The 14,986-nt window shown below is 43.3% G+C and overlaps 1 protein-coding gene across 6 annotated transcripts in view; it reads left to right on the plus strand.

Annotated features, from left to right (window-relative positions):
* The window catches only part of Unc13c (unc-13 homolog C), a 453,039-nt gene that overhangs the window by 285,827 nt on the left and 152,226 nt on the right, over positions 1 to 14,986 (plus strand). For all 6 annotated transcript variants that reach the window (XM_075965264.1, XM_075965261.1, XM_075965265.1 and 3 more), the window contains one exon: positions 3,390 to 3,523. In XM_075965264.1, coding sequence (XP_075821379.1) covers positions 3,390 to 3,523 — 134 coding nt within the window. The remainder of the gene's footprint in view (positions 1 to 3,389; positions 3,524 to 14,986) is intronic.

Genomic DNA, 14,986 nt, shown 5'->3' on the forward strand with positions numbered 1-14,986 from the left:
AGACCCCCTCAGGGTATTTCCTTATCTTGCTGCATTGCTCAAACCAAAATAAGAAATTCTTGTCATTTTGCTCAAGTGTAATTAAGGCATTGTTACTCTTTTCGGCTTGCCAAGATGAGTGCTCTCCACGTCGTCATAGATAGTTGTGTTGTTCTGATGTCATTCTATTTGGGGGAACAGAGTGGGGAGTCTATGAAGAGCTGAGAGTGGAACCTGGAACCTCCTGGATCTCCCCATAGAGTCCTGATCCAGTTTCTCATGACCCTCAGAGCTGTGCAGAATTAATTCAGCATTAGTAGGAAAAGCAAATGAAAAGGCCCTGGCAATATGAATGGTACAAATTAGTAACTTTGTAGGAATCTTTGGTTAAACAGAGTCTGGAAGCTAAGTGGGAACATTCTAAAATTTAGGAGAAAAAAAAATGTCAAATGGAGATAAACTAGCCCTTGGCCATGCTTATCACTCTGAAACTGCAGATGTGTACTCAATAGCCATGGTGGTCAAGATCTCAGAACAGATGCAGGGATTTCACCAATAACTTTGGCACCAATAACTTTGTTTACTGAAAGATTTCTTTATGATGGGAAGCTCAGAATAATTAGTCTGATAATTTTAGCATACAGTATTCGTTGTTTTATCTACGAACTGTATAACTAAGACCTGAAGTTAATGCTAAGAAGGAACTAGAAAGGCTGTACATTTTCAGATGTTACTTATGTTCTTTTGTTTTGTTTTGTTTTGTTTTAGATAAGAACAGGAAGTAGATATTATGCTAGCCCTCAGATCTCATATTGTTAGGATGTTGAAATGATAAGCCCTTAATATTTGGAAATAGTTTAAGACCACGTAAACCATGAAAACATGGGGTTGAAACTCAGTTCTTTCTATAAATAGTAAGTAAATCAGCCGTGATCACTTCATTTAGGCAAAGACTCAATGGCAAACAGGGAAGTTGGAAAACCTCGCCCAGGGTGACCACGGGAGAGCCCTGTGTTGATAATAGAAGACATTAGTAGAGGGAAAGTGTGGAGAGAACCCACTAGTAGAAGTGGATTGGTCCTGTGGCTGATTTGAAGAACATATGTGGTTTTCTCTCGTCTTGATTTGGGAACACGGGAAAATTCTCTGAGGCACTTCAGTCCCCGACTAGTCTGGCTCAGTTGCCACAGAAGCTGTGGTTTCACCATCTAGAGTGTTTGCTGCCGTCCATGAGTCAGAATTCTGTTGCATGCGGTCTAGGCATTCTGTGTCCAGTCTTCAAGAGTGGCAGGTGTTTTATTTCAACGTGATGGGTTGAGAAAATCTCTCCTGCACAGCTTTTGGAGACAGAAGAGATAATGGGCAGCAAGGGAGAGTTCTCATGTCTGCAACAGTAAAGCCAGAAGGCTCTTTCCACAGTTGCCAAGACTGTCAGAGGTTGCCCTGGAGATTGGAGGACACTCAAGAGATCCTCACCCTCAGTCCAGTCTAATTGTAGACCTGGGTAAATGCTCTCCTTTTTCCTAGCCAATAAACTGCCCACCTTGGTCTTCACGGGGATCTTAGATTCCCAAGTGTCTGAAACTTCTGTCCTATTTCATAAGCCAATTACAAAGTTCCTATTTTTAACCTGCAATGTGCTGGAACTAAGATTTCTTTATCTCAAAAGTTTGAGGAGTTAAACAATCACCTCAGCATGAGGAGATGTGACAAACACAATACTGGTTTTGAATTTTTCTCTTCAGATGTTTTTATTGCATATTGAAGCTTATTTCTTATTTTTATATCACGTTACTCCTTTTGCTGTCCGGGTCTTTCACAGTCTCAGCATAGCTATAACTTGTTACCAAAGCCTTCCACGGTTGCTTCCCTGTCTTGAATGAGGGCCATGTCAGTCACCATTTCTTCACATGCACACATAGAAGCACACAAATTCTGGATGTTTTATTTGGAGACACATCCGCATTGTCTTACATAAAAGATCCATATTTGTGGGTTCCAGAGACATTCACCTGAATCTTCTCTTCCGTCTCATTGCCAAACTAAATGAACTCTGCAGTTGCGTTTTCACTGAAGTGAAAATGGTAATGAAGGGATGACTCATTGAATCATAGAGAAGTTGTAAGTCCTGGTAAACATCAAAATGTGAACACACAGGGCCGTTCACCGCAGGATGCCTGAAATTCTGGTCCCAACAGAAGATACAATGACTAGATGCAGTACAGGCCAAACTGGGTCACATCTGATACACAGTGTACATCAGTTTTCTTGAGTCACAAACTGAGGTTTCAGATAATTCTGGACATATCAAAATGACTTAGAAAGAGTAGTCTTAGATGCTGTGTGTCTACTTATTTGTATTCTTGAGTGAAAATTATGTCTCCCTTTGTATTTTCTGCCTAAATCTAACAAATGAATGTAAAATGAATACTCTAAGAAGGCTATTCAGTAAAATAAATAATAAGGATAATCTACCTGCATGTTGGAAAGAATTTTGAATATTGAAAATGAAATTCATATATAAAACATTCACTATTGGTCAGGCAGTGGTAGTGTATGTCTTTTATTCCAGAACTCATGAGGCAAAGGCAGGCAGATCTCTGTGAGTTCAAGGCCAGCCTGGTCTACAGAGTGAGTTTCAGGACAGTCCAAAGCTACACAGAGAAACCCTATCTCGGGTGGGGGAAAAAATTACCATCACTATTGTACTCCCTAACCTTAAAGTGAGTTCAGACCATTCCAGGTCACAATCTACCTTCTAGAGGTATCCTTAAAGAATTCAGAAAGTGTGTAGAACTGCAAAGAAATTAAAGATGGTTTAAGTAAAAGAAGAAAAAGATGGATTTATAAAAATGAAGCTTGTCAGATAAAGTTGTGGTCAGGACCAGGGTCATAGACGAAGCGTGTGGCAGGTACTAATTGGAGAAGCTTCCCGTGGTGGTTTATAGCCAGACAGTTTTGAGTGTCTTAACCTATCCCACCATGACTTAGGACAACACACTTAGGCTTGAAAAATACCCCCACCCACACATGCGTGCACACACACACACACACACACACCTTTGTACACATAAGCTTGGATCTCTGTCTGTGGAAAAAGCCACATTAAAGGGATAGTCTTCATAACAATTCCTAAGGTTGTAGGCTTGCAGCATTCGGAGAGAGGAGTGGCCAAATGAAAGGCTGCTGGCAGCTAAGCCCTAAACAGATGTGAGACTAGAACGAGGAGGCTAGCTGCTGACTTCCTCCTACTCCCTGAAGAAAGGAAAGCTGAGCTCAGTGGCTTAATCTCCCCCTGACCTACACATGTTTTCAGAATTGCCCCTCTGATCTCTGGTGGACAGGACAGTACATACAACTGCAGCCCTCCCTTTAACTTCTCTTTTGCCTGTTGCTTGCCTTGTGAACAGAGTAAGAAGCAGGATGTTCCTCGGGAGGACCAGGGACCGACCACCAAGAACCTGGACTTCTGGCCACAGCTGATTACACTGATGGTCACCATTATTGATGAAGATAAAACAGCCTACACCCCTGTTCTCAATCAGTAAGTACACTGCATGCACGAGTTGGCAGACTTCGTTCTAACATTGAAAATGCGTTACCTGGATCTATGTGCTACCTATATTCCAATGACGGCGAAGTTTTTTTAAAGGGAGGGGGACTTGATTGGGGGAGGGGGAGGGAAATGGGAGGCGGTGGTGGGGAAGAGACAGAAATCTTTAATAAATATATAAATAAAAAAATTAAACCATAGAAATTATTTTCTTTACTTTTATCAGTAAATATCAATTCGGTGCTAATAAAAATTTTTATTTTAACTCCAAGGAATATAGTTGTTTGGTTGTGGAGTCAAATATTCACCCAGGATTTGACTTTTGCTTAAGGCGAAAGCTTTCCTGTGTCCTCTTTTTTGTACCTTCTTAACAATGGCACTAATATCCAGACTTACTGTGGAAAACTGGGTTGATTACTTTATTGTATTTGCTGCCCAGCAAGCCTAAATCATAATTTATGTTAGGTTATCAATTAATTATAATTGCAAGTACAAGAAAAATGAAGTGTTCCAGTTCTACCTTTTTGCCTCTTAACTACCCACTCATTATAAATTTTACTTTTAAATAGTGATTTAGTTTTATCTTCTCTGTATGAGTTTTGCCTGCATGTGTATATGCTCACCATGTGCCTGCAGTGCTCATGGAGGCCAGAGGAGGGCATCAGATCCCCTGCAACTGGAGTTAATAGATGGTTGGAAGGTACCATGTGGGTGCTGGGAACTAAACCCAGTTTTACTGAAAGAGCAGCAATTGCTCTTCACTGCTGAGTCATCTCTCCATGGCCCCTGTTCATTTAATTTTTTTAGCCCACTACATCCAATTAGAAATGTGGTCTTATCCCCTAGGACTTGAGGTAACCATAGGACACATATTCAAACCCCCCCCCCAAAAAAACTGATTCTCTCTGTCCAATCAGCTATCAACTGCAATGGTTCCTTAGCCATGGATGGGGCCTCAGCAGTTCTCTCTACTCCATGCTGAAATTTTTAATGGCCTTGTTCACATGCAGGCCTGTGCAGGTAGTCATTGTTGCTGTGAATTCTTGTGTGCCACAGTCATGCAGGCCTGTGCAGGTAGTCATTGTTGCTGTGAGTTCTTGTGTGCCACAGTCATGCAGGCCTGTGCAGGTAGTCATTGTTGCTGTGAGTTCTTGTGTGCCACAGTCATGCAGGCCTGTGCAGGTAGTCATTGTTGCTGTGAGTTCTTGTGTGCCACAGTCATGCAGGCCTGTGCAGGTAGTCATTGTTGCTGTGAGTTCTTGTGTGCCACAGTCATGCAGGCCTGTGCAGGTAGTCATTGTTGCTGTGAGTTCTTGTGTGCCACAGTCATGCAGGCCTGTGCAGGTAGTCATTGTTGCTGTGAGTTCTTGTGTGCCACAGTCATGCAGGCCTGTGCAGGTAGTCATTGTTGCTGTGAGTTCTTGTGTGCCACAGTCATGCAGGCCTGTGCAGGTAGTCATTGTTGCTGTGAGTTCTTGTGTGCCACAGTCATGCAGGCCTGTGCAGGTAGTCATTGTTGCTGTGAGTTCTTGTGTGCCACAGTCATGCAGGCCTGTGCAGGTAGTCATTGTTGCTGTGAGTTCTTGTGTGCCACAGTCATGCAGGCCTGTGCAGGTAGTCATTGTTGCTGTGAGTTCTTGTGTGCCACAGTCATGCAGGCCTGTGCAGGTAGTCATTGTTGCTGTGAGTTCTTGTGTGCCACAGTCATGCAGGCCTGTGCAGGTAGTCATTGTTGCTGTGAGTTCTTGTGTGCCACAGTCATGCAGGCCTGTGCAGGTAGTCATTGTTGCTGTGAGTTCTTGTGTGCCACAGTCATGCAGGCCTGTGCAGGTAGTCATTGTTGCTGTGAGTTCTTGTGTGCCACAGTCATGCAGGCCTGTGCAGGTAGTCATTGTTGCTGTGAGTTCTTGTGTGCCACAGTCATGCAGGCCTGTGCAGGTAGTCATTGTTGCTGTGAGTTCTTGTGTGCCACAGTCATGCAGGCCTGCGCAGGTAGTCATTGTTGCTGTGAGTTCTTGTGTGCCACAGTCATGCAGGCCTGTGCAGGTAGTCATTGTTGCTGTGAGTTCTTGTGTGCCACAGTCATGCAGGCCTGTGCAGGTAGTCATTGTTGCTGTGAGTTCTTGTGTGCCACAGTCATGCAGGCCTGTGCAGGTAGTCATTGTTGCTGTGAGTTCTTGTGTGCCACAGTCATGCAGGCCTGTGCAGGTAGTCATTGTTGCTGTGAGTTCTTGTGTGCCACAGTCATGCAGGCCTGTGCAGGTAGTCATTGTTGCTGTGAGTTCTTGTGTGCCACAGTCATGCAGGCCTGTGCAGGTAGTCATTGTTGCTGTGAGTTCTTGTGTGCCACAGTCATGCAGGCCTGTGCAGGTAGTCATTGTTGCTGTGAGTTCTTGTGTGCCACAGTCATGCAGGCCTGTGCAGGTAGTCATTGTTGCTGTGAGTTCTTGTGTGCCACAGTCATGCAGGCCTGTGCAGGTAGTCATTGTTGCTGTGAGTTCTTGTGTGCCACAGTCATGCAGGCCTGTGCAGGTAGTCATTGTTGCTGTGAGTTCTTGTGTGCCACAGTCATGCAGGCCTGTGCAGGTAGTCATTGTTGCTGTGAGTTCTTGTGTGCCACAGTCATGCAGGCCTGTGCAGGTAGTCATTGTTGCTGTGAGTTCTTGTGTGCCACAGTCATGCAGGCCTGTGCAGGTAGTCATTGTTGCTGTGAGTTCTTGTGTGCCACAGTCATGCAGGCCTGTGCAGGTAGTCATTGTTGCTGTGAGTTCTTGTGTGCCACAGTCATGCAGGCCTGTGCAGGTAGTCATTGTTGCTGTGAGTTCTTGTGTGCCACAGTCATGCAGGCCTGTGCAGGTAGTCATTGTTGCTGTGAGTTCTTGTGTGCCACAGTCATGCAGGCCTGTGCAGGTAGTCATTGTTGCTGTGAGTTCTTGTGTGCCACAGTCATGCAGGCCTGTGCAGGTAGTCATTGTTGCTGTGAGTTCTTGTGTGCCACAGTCATGCAGGCCTGTGCAGGTAGTCATTGTTGCTGTGAGTTCTTGTGTGCCACAGTCATGCAGGCCTGTGCAGGTAGTCATTGTTGCTGTGAGTTCTTGTGTGCCACAGTCATGCAGGCCTGTGCAGGTAGTCATTGTTGCTGTGAGTTCTTGTGTGCCACAGTCATGCAGGCCTGTGCAGGTAGTCATTGTTGCTGTGAGTTCTTGTGTGCCACAGTCATGCAGGCCTGTGCAGGTAGTCATTGTTGCTGTGAGTTCTTGTGTGCCACAGTCATGCAGGCCTGTGCAGGTAGTCATTGTTGCTGTGAGTTCTTGTGTGCCACAGTCATGCAGGCCTGTGCAGGTAGTCATTGTTGCTGTGAGTTCTTGTGTGCCACAGTCATGCAGGCCTGTGCAGGTAGTCATTGTTGCTGTGAGTTCTTGTGTGCCACAGTCATGCAGGCCTGTGCAGGTAGTCATTGTTGCTGTGAGTTCTTGTGTGCCACAGTCATGCAGGCCTGTGCAGGTAGTCATTGTTGCTGTGAGTTCTTGTGTGCCACAGTCATGCAGGCCTGTGCAGGTAGTCATTGTTGCTGTGAGTTCTTGTGTGCCACAGTCATGCAGGCCTGTGCAGGTAGTCATTGTTGCTGTGAGTTCTTGTGTGCCACAGTCATGCAGGCCTGTGCAGGTAGTCATTGTTGCTGTGAGTTCTTGTGTGCCACAGTCATGCAGGCCTGTGCAGGTAGTCATTGTTGCTGTGAGTTCTTGTGTGCCACAGTCATGCAGGCCTGTGCAGGTAGTCATTGTTGCTGTGAGTTCTTGTGTGCCACAGTCATGCAGGCCTGTGCAGGTAGTCATTGTTGCTGTGAGTTCTTGTGTGCCACAGTCATGCAGGCCTGTGCAGGTAGTCATTGTTGCTGTGAGTTCTTGTGTGCCACAGTCATGCAGGCCTGTGCAGGTAGTCATTGTTGCTGTGAGTTCTTGTGTGCCACAGTCATGCAGGCCTGTGCAGGTAGTCATTGTTGCTGTGAGTTCTTGTGTGCCACAGTCATGCAGGCCTGTGCAGGTAGTCATTGTTGCTGTGAGTTCTTGTGTGCCACAGTCATGCATGTCAACAGATGGTGTTTCAAGGTGTCTCTTCGCATCCTCTGGCTCTTACCACCCTTCTGGCCTCTTTCCCATGATCCCTTAGCCTTGGGGCTTGTGATTGGTATAGAGGTTCATCTCCAGCTAAGCTCTTACAGTGGCATCCTCAGCACTTGGAGTAACCACCACCCCTTCAGCAAGAAACTTTTCTGACCAAGGTTGGGGACAGCACAAGCCTATGGATATAAACACAAACATTTAGAAGGCATTTGGCAACGTGACCATGTAGAAAAATAACAGTAGGCTCTCCCCTAGGGTACTAACCATGTCTGTAATACCAGGCACGAAATCCCCATTGTGGGAGCAGGCCTCAAATCCAATCAGGAGAGCCTTGCCACGGTTGCACCGTGTGGCACATCTTGCCTGGAAGATGGGTGTTGTAGTCTGCAGGTTGCAGAGTAGACAGAGACTGCACATGTGTTTTCCGGCTGCCCAGAACCAAATAATCATACAAAACTATATTAATTACAACACTGTTTAGCCAATGACTCGGGAATGTCCCTAGCTAGCTCTTACATTTTAAATTAACCCATTTCTATTAATCTGTGTATCACCACGAGGCTGTGGCCTACTGGTAAAGTTCTGGTGTCCTCCTTCAGAAGCTACATGGCATCCCCTGACTCCACCTACTCTCTCTATATATATATCTCTCTTTCAGCCTGGCTATATTCTGCCCTGCCGTAGGCCAAAGCAACTTGATTAGCCAATCAAAGCAACACATATACAGAAGGACATCTCACATCAGTGCACTGTTGGATATATCCATCGATGTGTTTTTTTTTCTCCCCCAGTAGCTTACACAGCAGCCCTTTCAGCAGTCGGAAAACTAGTCAGCAGGAGGAGTTTCCTGGTCAGTTCAAGATTTATTTCTCTGTGTTCTGCAACTAAAGTATGTGATGTCTTCAACAAAAGGATCTTGCCATCTATTAATAATTCATCTCTCTCATGCCTCAGATTCCTCCTATTTCTGAACAAAGTAACCTGATCTTTTATGTGTAATAGCTAGAGTGCCTGCTTTCCCTATACACTGTTTCCTCTTTGTTCTCTAGACCTTACCCTTGTTCTCATCTTGTTTCTTTCTAATGCCAGAAGATTCTGAAAATTTCCTACTGTCAAGAATTGGCTTCTTAATTCTCCTCTGTTAGAATGCCAGGCTCATAATCCACAACTAGCCCTCATCTCAGCTTGCAATGTGAGCCAGCCATTTAGCTCCTGGCCAGTTAGGTTTTGTTGTTGTTGCTGCTGCTGCTGCTGCTGCTGCTGCGCTGTTGTTGTTGTTGTTGTTATTGTTGTTAATTTGAAACAAGCTAGAGTCATCAAGGAAGAGGGACCCTCAATTGAGAAAATGCCTCCACTGGGTTGGCCTATAGGCAAGTCTGCAGGGCGTTTTATTGATTACTTATTATTGTGGGAACACCCAGACCACTGTGGGTGTGCCACCCTGAGCAGGTGCTCCTCCGCTGTATAAAAAAGCAGGCTGAGACACCCAGGAAAAGAAGGTAGGGAACAGCATTCCTCCATGGCCTCTGCTTGAGTTGCTGCCTCAGCTTCCCTCAGTGATGAACTATGATGCTGACATTTCAGCCCAGTAAACCCTGTCCTCCCTATATTGCTTTTGGCCATGGTATTTTATCTGAGCAATAAAAGGCAAGCAAAACACACACACACACATGCCAGAGTGAAGATATAATTTAGTTTTGTTCTGCATTAAGATTGTGTAGTAGAGAGTACCCAATGTCAGAAATGAGTCAATTTTAAAACAGTCACTGTGTGTGTGTGTGCGCGCGCGTGCACGCACGCACACAGTATGTTCCTTTAATTTTTTTCAGAGTGAGGAATAACCCAGTATATTCCTTTTAAGTCATGTGTTCTAAAAGTTTCCATTTGCTCTGGTGGGAAAGCCTGAGCGTAAGCAGGACTGACATGTTGTTCTGTTTTGAGACCAGTGTTCAATGTGTTAAAGCTTCTGGCTTCTGTGTTTACATGTGGCTTTGTGACATTACGTTTTACATTAAAAATCATTATGAACAGGGTCGTGATATTAAAAAGAACAGATAACCACACAAGCGAACATGCCTCTATCACTTCAATTTAATAATCATTAAATTTTGTTACTTTTTTTTTTTTTGCTCATATGCTCTTGAGTTTTTGTTTTCTAGCGGAATCACCTTCAGCTAATCTCAGACATCAAGCGATTTCATTCTTCTGTATGTCAGTACCCACCTTGAGAAGTTGTGGTAGTTTTGATCCCACCAAAGTAGCGCACCCCAGCCAGGACAGTGGCATCAACACCCAAGTCTTTCAGAAACCCCATCCTGCAGTCAGCTGTTCCTGATTGTCTTATACAATGTCCTTCTTGTGGGGCAGGTATGGTTTGTTTCAGTCAGGATGTAAGTTAAGGCCGTACATTGTATATGGTTCTTATAGGTCACTGTGTCTTTGATTCTGGTTAAGTGTTATCTTTGTTCCCTTCTACTACATTATGGAGAAAACTACATGTCTGTCAGATGCCAGCTGATGCTAAAACGTCAGCTCACACGTGTGACTGCCAGTTGCACAGAGCATGGCCTGCTCCTTTTTTTTTTTTTTTTTTTTTTTTTTTTTTTTTTTTTTGATTTTCAAGACAAGGTTTCTCCGTAGCTTTGGTTTCTGTCCTGGAACTAGCTCTTGTAGACCAGGCTGGCCTCTAATTCACAGAGATCTGCCTGCCTCTGCCTCCCGAGTGCTGGAATTAAAGGCATGCGCCACCACCACCCGGCCTGGCCTGCTCCTTCTTAAAGAACACAGTTTTCTTCAGGCCTGCTTTGTACCTCACAGTAGAACTCCAAACTTAATGGGTTCTAATTTCGTCTGCTATGACTAATGAGTCCAAATTATCAAATTTGGCAGATTATGTTTTCCTGATTCGACTAAGACATTTTTGAAATAATAAATTGGTTTGTTAAATTGTTATGTCTCAGAAGACTCGCGGTTTAAAACATTTATGTTCTGTATTAATTGCTACAAATTAAAAAGAGGAGGCAGACTCTAATGGGGGAATGAATTGCTTCCTTCATTAAACAGCCCTACTATAAATTATCAATTAAGTTAAACTGAAAATGCTTCACTGAAAATGCAGAAGTGTCTTTAACATGAGAGAATTTAATCTGTATATAAGAATCTTCAGGTTAAGCTAAGAAGAGACACTTAAATATGTATATGAATATTTGATGTACCATGTAAGATTTAAGTTTTAAATATGTGCATAATAGCTTCTACATAGTAAGGTTAGTGTTCTGGTTTCATTTCAGTGGCTTTGATAAGATGCCCCGGCAGTAAGCAGCTGAGTGAAGAGAGGGGTGTATTTTCCCTTACAGTTTCAAGTTCTAGCCCTTGAGAGTGGCTGGACTTCAAAGGTTGGTCACACCATCCCCAGCCAAGAGCAGAGAGAAATGAACGTGTGTCTATTCACTTACTTGCTCATTGGTGCTCAACTTGATATCTGTATAGTTAATAAACAGCTCAGGACCCCAATCCATGGAATGACACTTCCCATTCTGGACTAGGTCTTCCCGTATCCGTTAAAACAGTCATTCACAGACCTGCCAACAGGCTAACCTGATGTAGATAGTGATAATAGCTTGATTCAAGCCACTATTAATGCTAACACTCTTTCCTCCAGTCCTGTTTCTGTTTAAGGTTTGGGGACTGTTTCTAATTAGCGTATGAACGGTTGGTATGCCATCTGAGAGTTCGGAAGTCTTAAAATCTGTTTACTCCTGAGTACAGGAAAATTTCCTCTGCTATTTACTTTCTTGCCATTAATTTTACTATCATATTTTTCTTGAAGACAACCAAGCAAATATAAAAATAACTTCAATTCACTTTCTGCGATAATTATTTTTCCCATTAAAAATCAATAGATAATAATATTTTTCTTTATGTCTCATTTCTGGCTAGGGTTTTACTCCCAATAGCAGCAAATGCTTGTTGACTGCTCATGATGAACGAGTAAGCCTACAATACATTGGTATAAAACCTCACTTAACCCTCACAATGGCCCTCGAGAAGCTCATATGTTACACAGTTGTTATCAACCCTGTTTGGCAGATGAGGCAATGGACTTAAAGAGACCAGTCATTACTCTACTGGATAAATTAGTTAAGCTTCAGAGGAAAACTCAAATCTCTGCCTTTTGGGTCATGCTGAGATTTAGCGACAGGATTTGACGGCTATTATTTGATAAAGGAAAGCCAGAAATGTGTTAAACTGAAAATGTATAGATCCGATCACTATCCCAAACTAAAGACAGAAATATTCAACCACAGAGCATGTTGAAAGAAGAAGTTCTGCCTTTAAATATCATTCCTCAGTTCTGTAAATGCAGGGTAAATTTAGCATTATAAAATTTGGAGCCAAAGCAAGATATTCCCCAATTCCATAAAGGAAACAATACAAAAAGAAGTATCATGGGCTTGTGATTGTTTTCTGACCTCTGAAGAATTTGAGACTGAGGCTGGAGAGATGGCTCAGTGGTTAAGGGTACTTGCTGCTCTTCTAAAGGACCTAAGTTAGAGTCCCAGCATCCTCATCTGGAGGTTCAAAACTGTCGGCAACTCCAGCTCTAGGCAACTTAATGGCCTCTTCTGGCCCTATGGAGCACTGCACTCATGGGTACCTATTCACATAGAGACAACAAAGACAAAAAATAATAAAAACAAATATTTAGTACAAAAAATTGAAACTTAAAACTTTTTCCAAGAGAACAGAGCCATTGACAAAAGCTGTGAGAGAAGAGGACGGCTCCTCTCAGAAAGAATGGCTTACATTTTCCATCTGTTTTATTTTTCTTATAATTACATATTTTTCTTCCTTTTCTTTCCAAGATAGGAAAAAGCAGCAAAATTACTTTTGGAAACTATAAGCTTGCATTTATCACAGGCTACATATACTTTTACTCTTAAGGTTTCCCCAAGTGTTCCAGGAATTTTCATGTATAGTCGTGGGGTAATAATTTGTGGTAGAGAGATGCTAACAGGAGAAGCATAGGAAGGATGTGTTGCTTTCTTCTGCTCTTCTGAGTTCTCCTCTGGGGTCTCTGCAAGAGAACAGGTTGACAAGAGTAAACTATAGAAATGTAGTTATAGAACTTCTTGTTATAGTACATGGAAGAAGTGGTTGGGAGGGACAGTGCAGTGGTTAGACCTGGATGTCTTTGCGGTAGCAATGAGCAGAGTCATGGAGGAATGCCATTGTTGAGCAGTAGCAGGAACGTGAGAGCATAGTTGCCCGAAAGGGACAGCAAGTCTTCTTCTTGGCTTATGTGTCTCCCAAGAAATAAATGTCCCTTCTCTCTGAGTATAGGGATGGCCCCTCTCACCGGTCACATGAGGGTCTTCCAACCGATTCCCAGACCAGAGGAAGTCCTTCTTACCTCTGACATTTCCCAAACTGCTTTTCTCTTAAAATAGTCAATGCAAGGAAGGAAGAGATGATAGCTCTTCTAGAGAACCCGGGTTCCATTCTCAGCACCCATTCCTGATAGTTCGCAAGTGCCTGGAACTCTGGATCCAGGAGATTTGACACCCCTTTTGGCCTCAACAACACTCGCACACAGAGCATGCACACACTTGCATATGCATGCAGGCACACACACATTTGGAAAAAATATTTGATATAGCAGGTTGTCATATTTGGGTGTAGCACGTTCCAAATCCAAAAGAAATATTTTTGTAATTCTGGACAAAAATTGAGAAAGAGAGGTGTTATTCTCAGTAGTTCTGAAGCCTAAATGTAATACCATAAAACAAAGCTAGAAACTTCAAGCCTGTGTCAAGAAGAAACCGTGGAATTACCACCAGCGGTTCTGTCTTTCCTCATTAATATCTGCTTATTATTCCATTGTGTCGGGTAATGTGAGGGTGATGGAGCCAGCAGGCAGGAGTCCAGAGAAGGGAGCAGTGTGGCAGCTCAGGTGTCTGCCCTGTGTAAGAAGCAAAGCCCTTGAGAGTAACAGGGAGCAGCTATGACACACTAACAAATTGTTACAGCTTCTAGTCTGAAATAATGTATTTCAGCATCATTTTAATTTAAATGTCTTAGAATGTTGATAGAGTATGCTATATCTTTTTTCCTGTATTGTTAGATTTTTGTGATTTTTTTTTCTTTAAGTATACTTTAGCTTTAATTATGGGGGGTGCACATGTGTGTGCGGTACCCACAGAAGCCTGAAGAGGGTGTTACATTCCCTGGAGCTGGAGGTACAGCTGGTTATGAGCCACCTGAAGCAAGTTCTGGGAGCTGAACTCTGGTCCTCCTCAAGAACAGTGCTGGTTCTTAACAACTGAGCCTTCTTCCCAGCCTTGTTTTGTGTGTTTGTTTGCCTTCCCTCCAGCCTTGGTTGTTTTTGTTTGGTTGGGTTGGGTTGGGTTTTTTTCTGCTTTTTCTTTTTAAATTACTTGTTCGTCAAGTAATTGGACTGTCTGACTCAGACTGTGTCTTTTCATACTGATATTACCAGGTTACTTATTATGGAGCTTGTGTTTTTCCAGTGCAGCTCTATTTTAAATGACAGTTCCATTTACACTGCATTTGCCAGGCTGCAGATCCAACAGTGTCCTCAGCTCCCTTAAGCCATTAAAAAAAAAATAAAATTAGAACTAAGCCTTGACAGTTTGCATACCACTGTGAAAACCCTGAGAAGTCACAGTTGAGTTTTAGATTCTTTCTTTTGAAGTTTTCAGATTCAAACTTCTAGATTAAAGACAGTATTTTTTGAAGTCATCTGGGGAGTCTGTCCTATGAACACTGCAGCCTCCAGATGCTATGCATAGCTTTTTCCTTCTCACGCAGACACAGCTCATCCTCCCTCCATCTAAACTATGAATGGTCATAACCAGGGTGCTCTGTATCCTAAACTACGAATGGTCACACCAGGGTGCTCTGTATCCTAACCTATGAATGGTCATAACTCGGGTGTTCTGTATCCTAAGCTCTAATTTGCATTGTGGTTGCAATGTGTCCATCTTAATCGTCATTGTGTTTCTACACACCGTGTCCTCACAGGAGTGGAAAACAAGATGAAAAAACTCTCAGGAAACCTGGTTCACTCTGCTCAGACTGTTTGCTCCTAGCTGCTCAGGGCCTTCTCCGCTTCTGTGGTTTTCTGACCTCAATAGTCTGCAGTTTTCATTGCATGGATATTATTTACAGACTCCTAGATTTTATACCTAGATACTTAACACTGTTGTTGCTATTGTAGATGATATTCTAATTTCAACAAGCCAATGGCTTTTTGTTACCATATACAAATCCATGATTTTATAATGTGGGACCTTTCTTATAGTGGCGT

Source organism: Microtus pennsylvanicus, chromosome 3 (genome assembly GCF_037038515.1).
Source record: "Microtus pennsylvanicus isolate mMicPen1 chromosome 3, mMicPen1.hap1, whole genome shotgun sequence".
NCBI lineage: Eukaryota > Metazoa > Chordata > Mammalia > Rodentia > Cricetidae > Microtus > Microtus pennsylvanicus.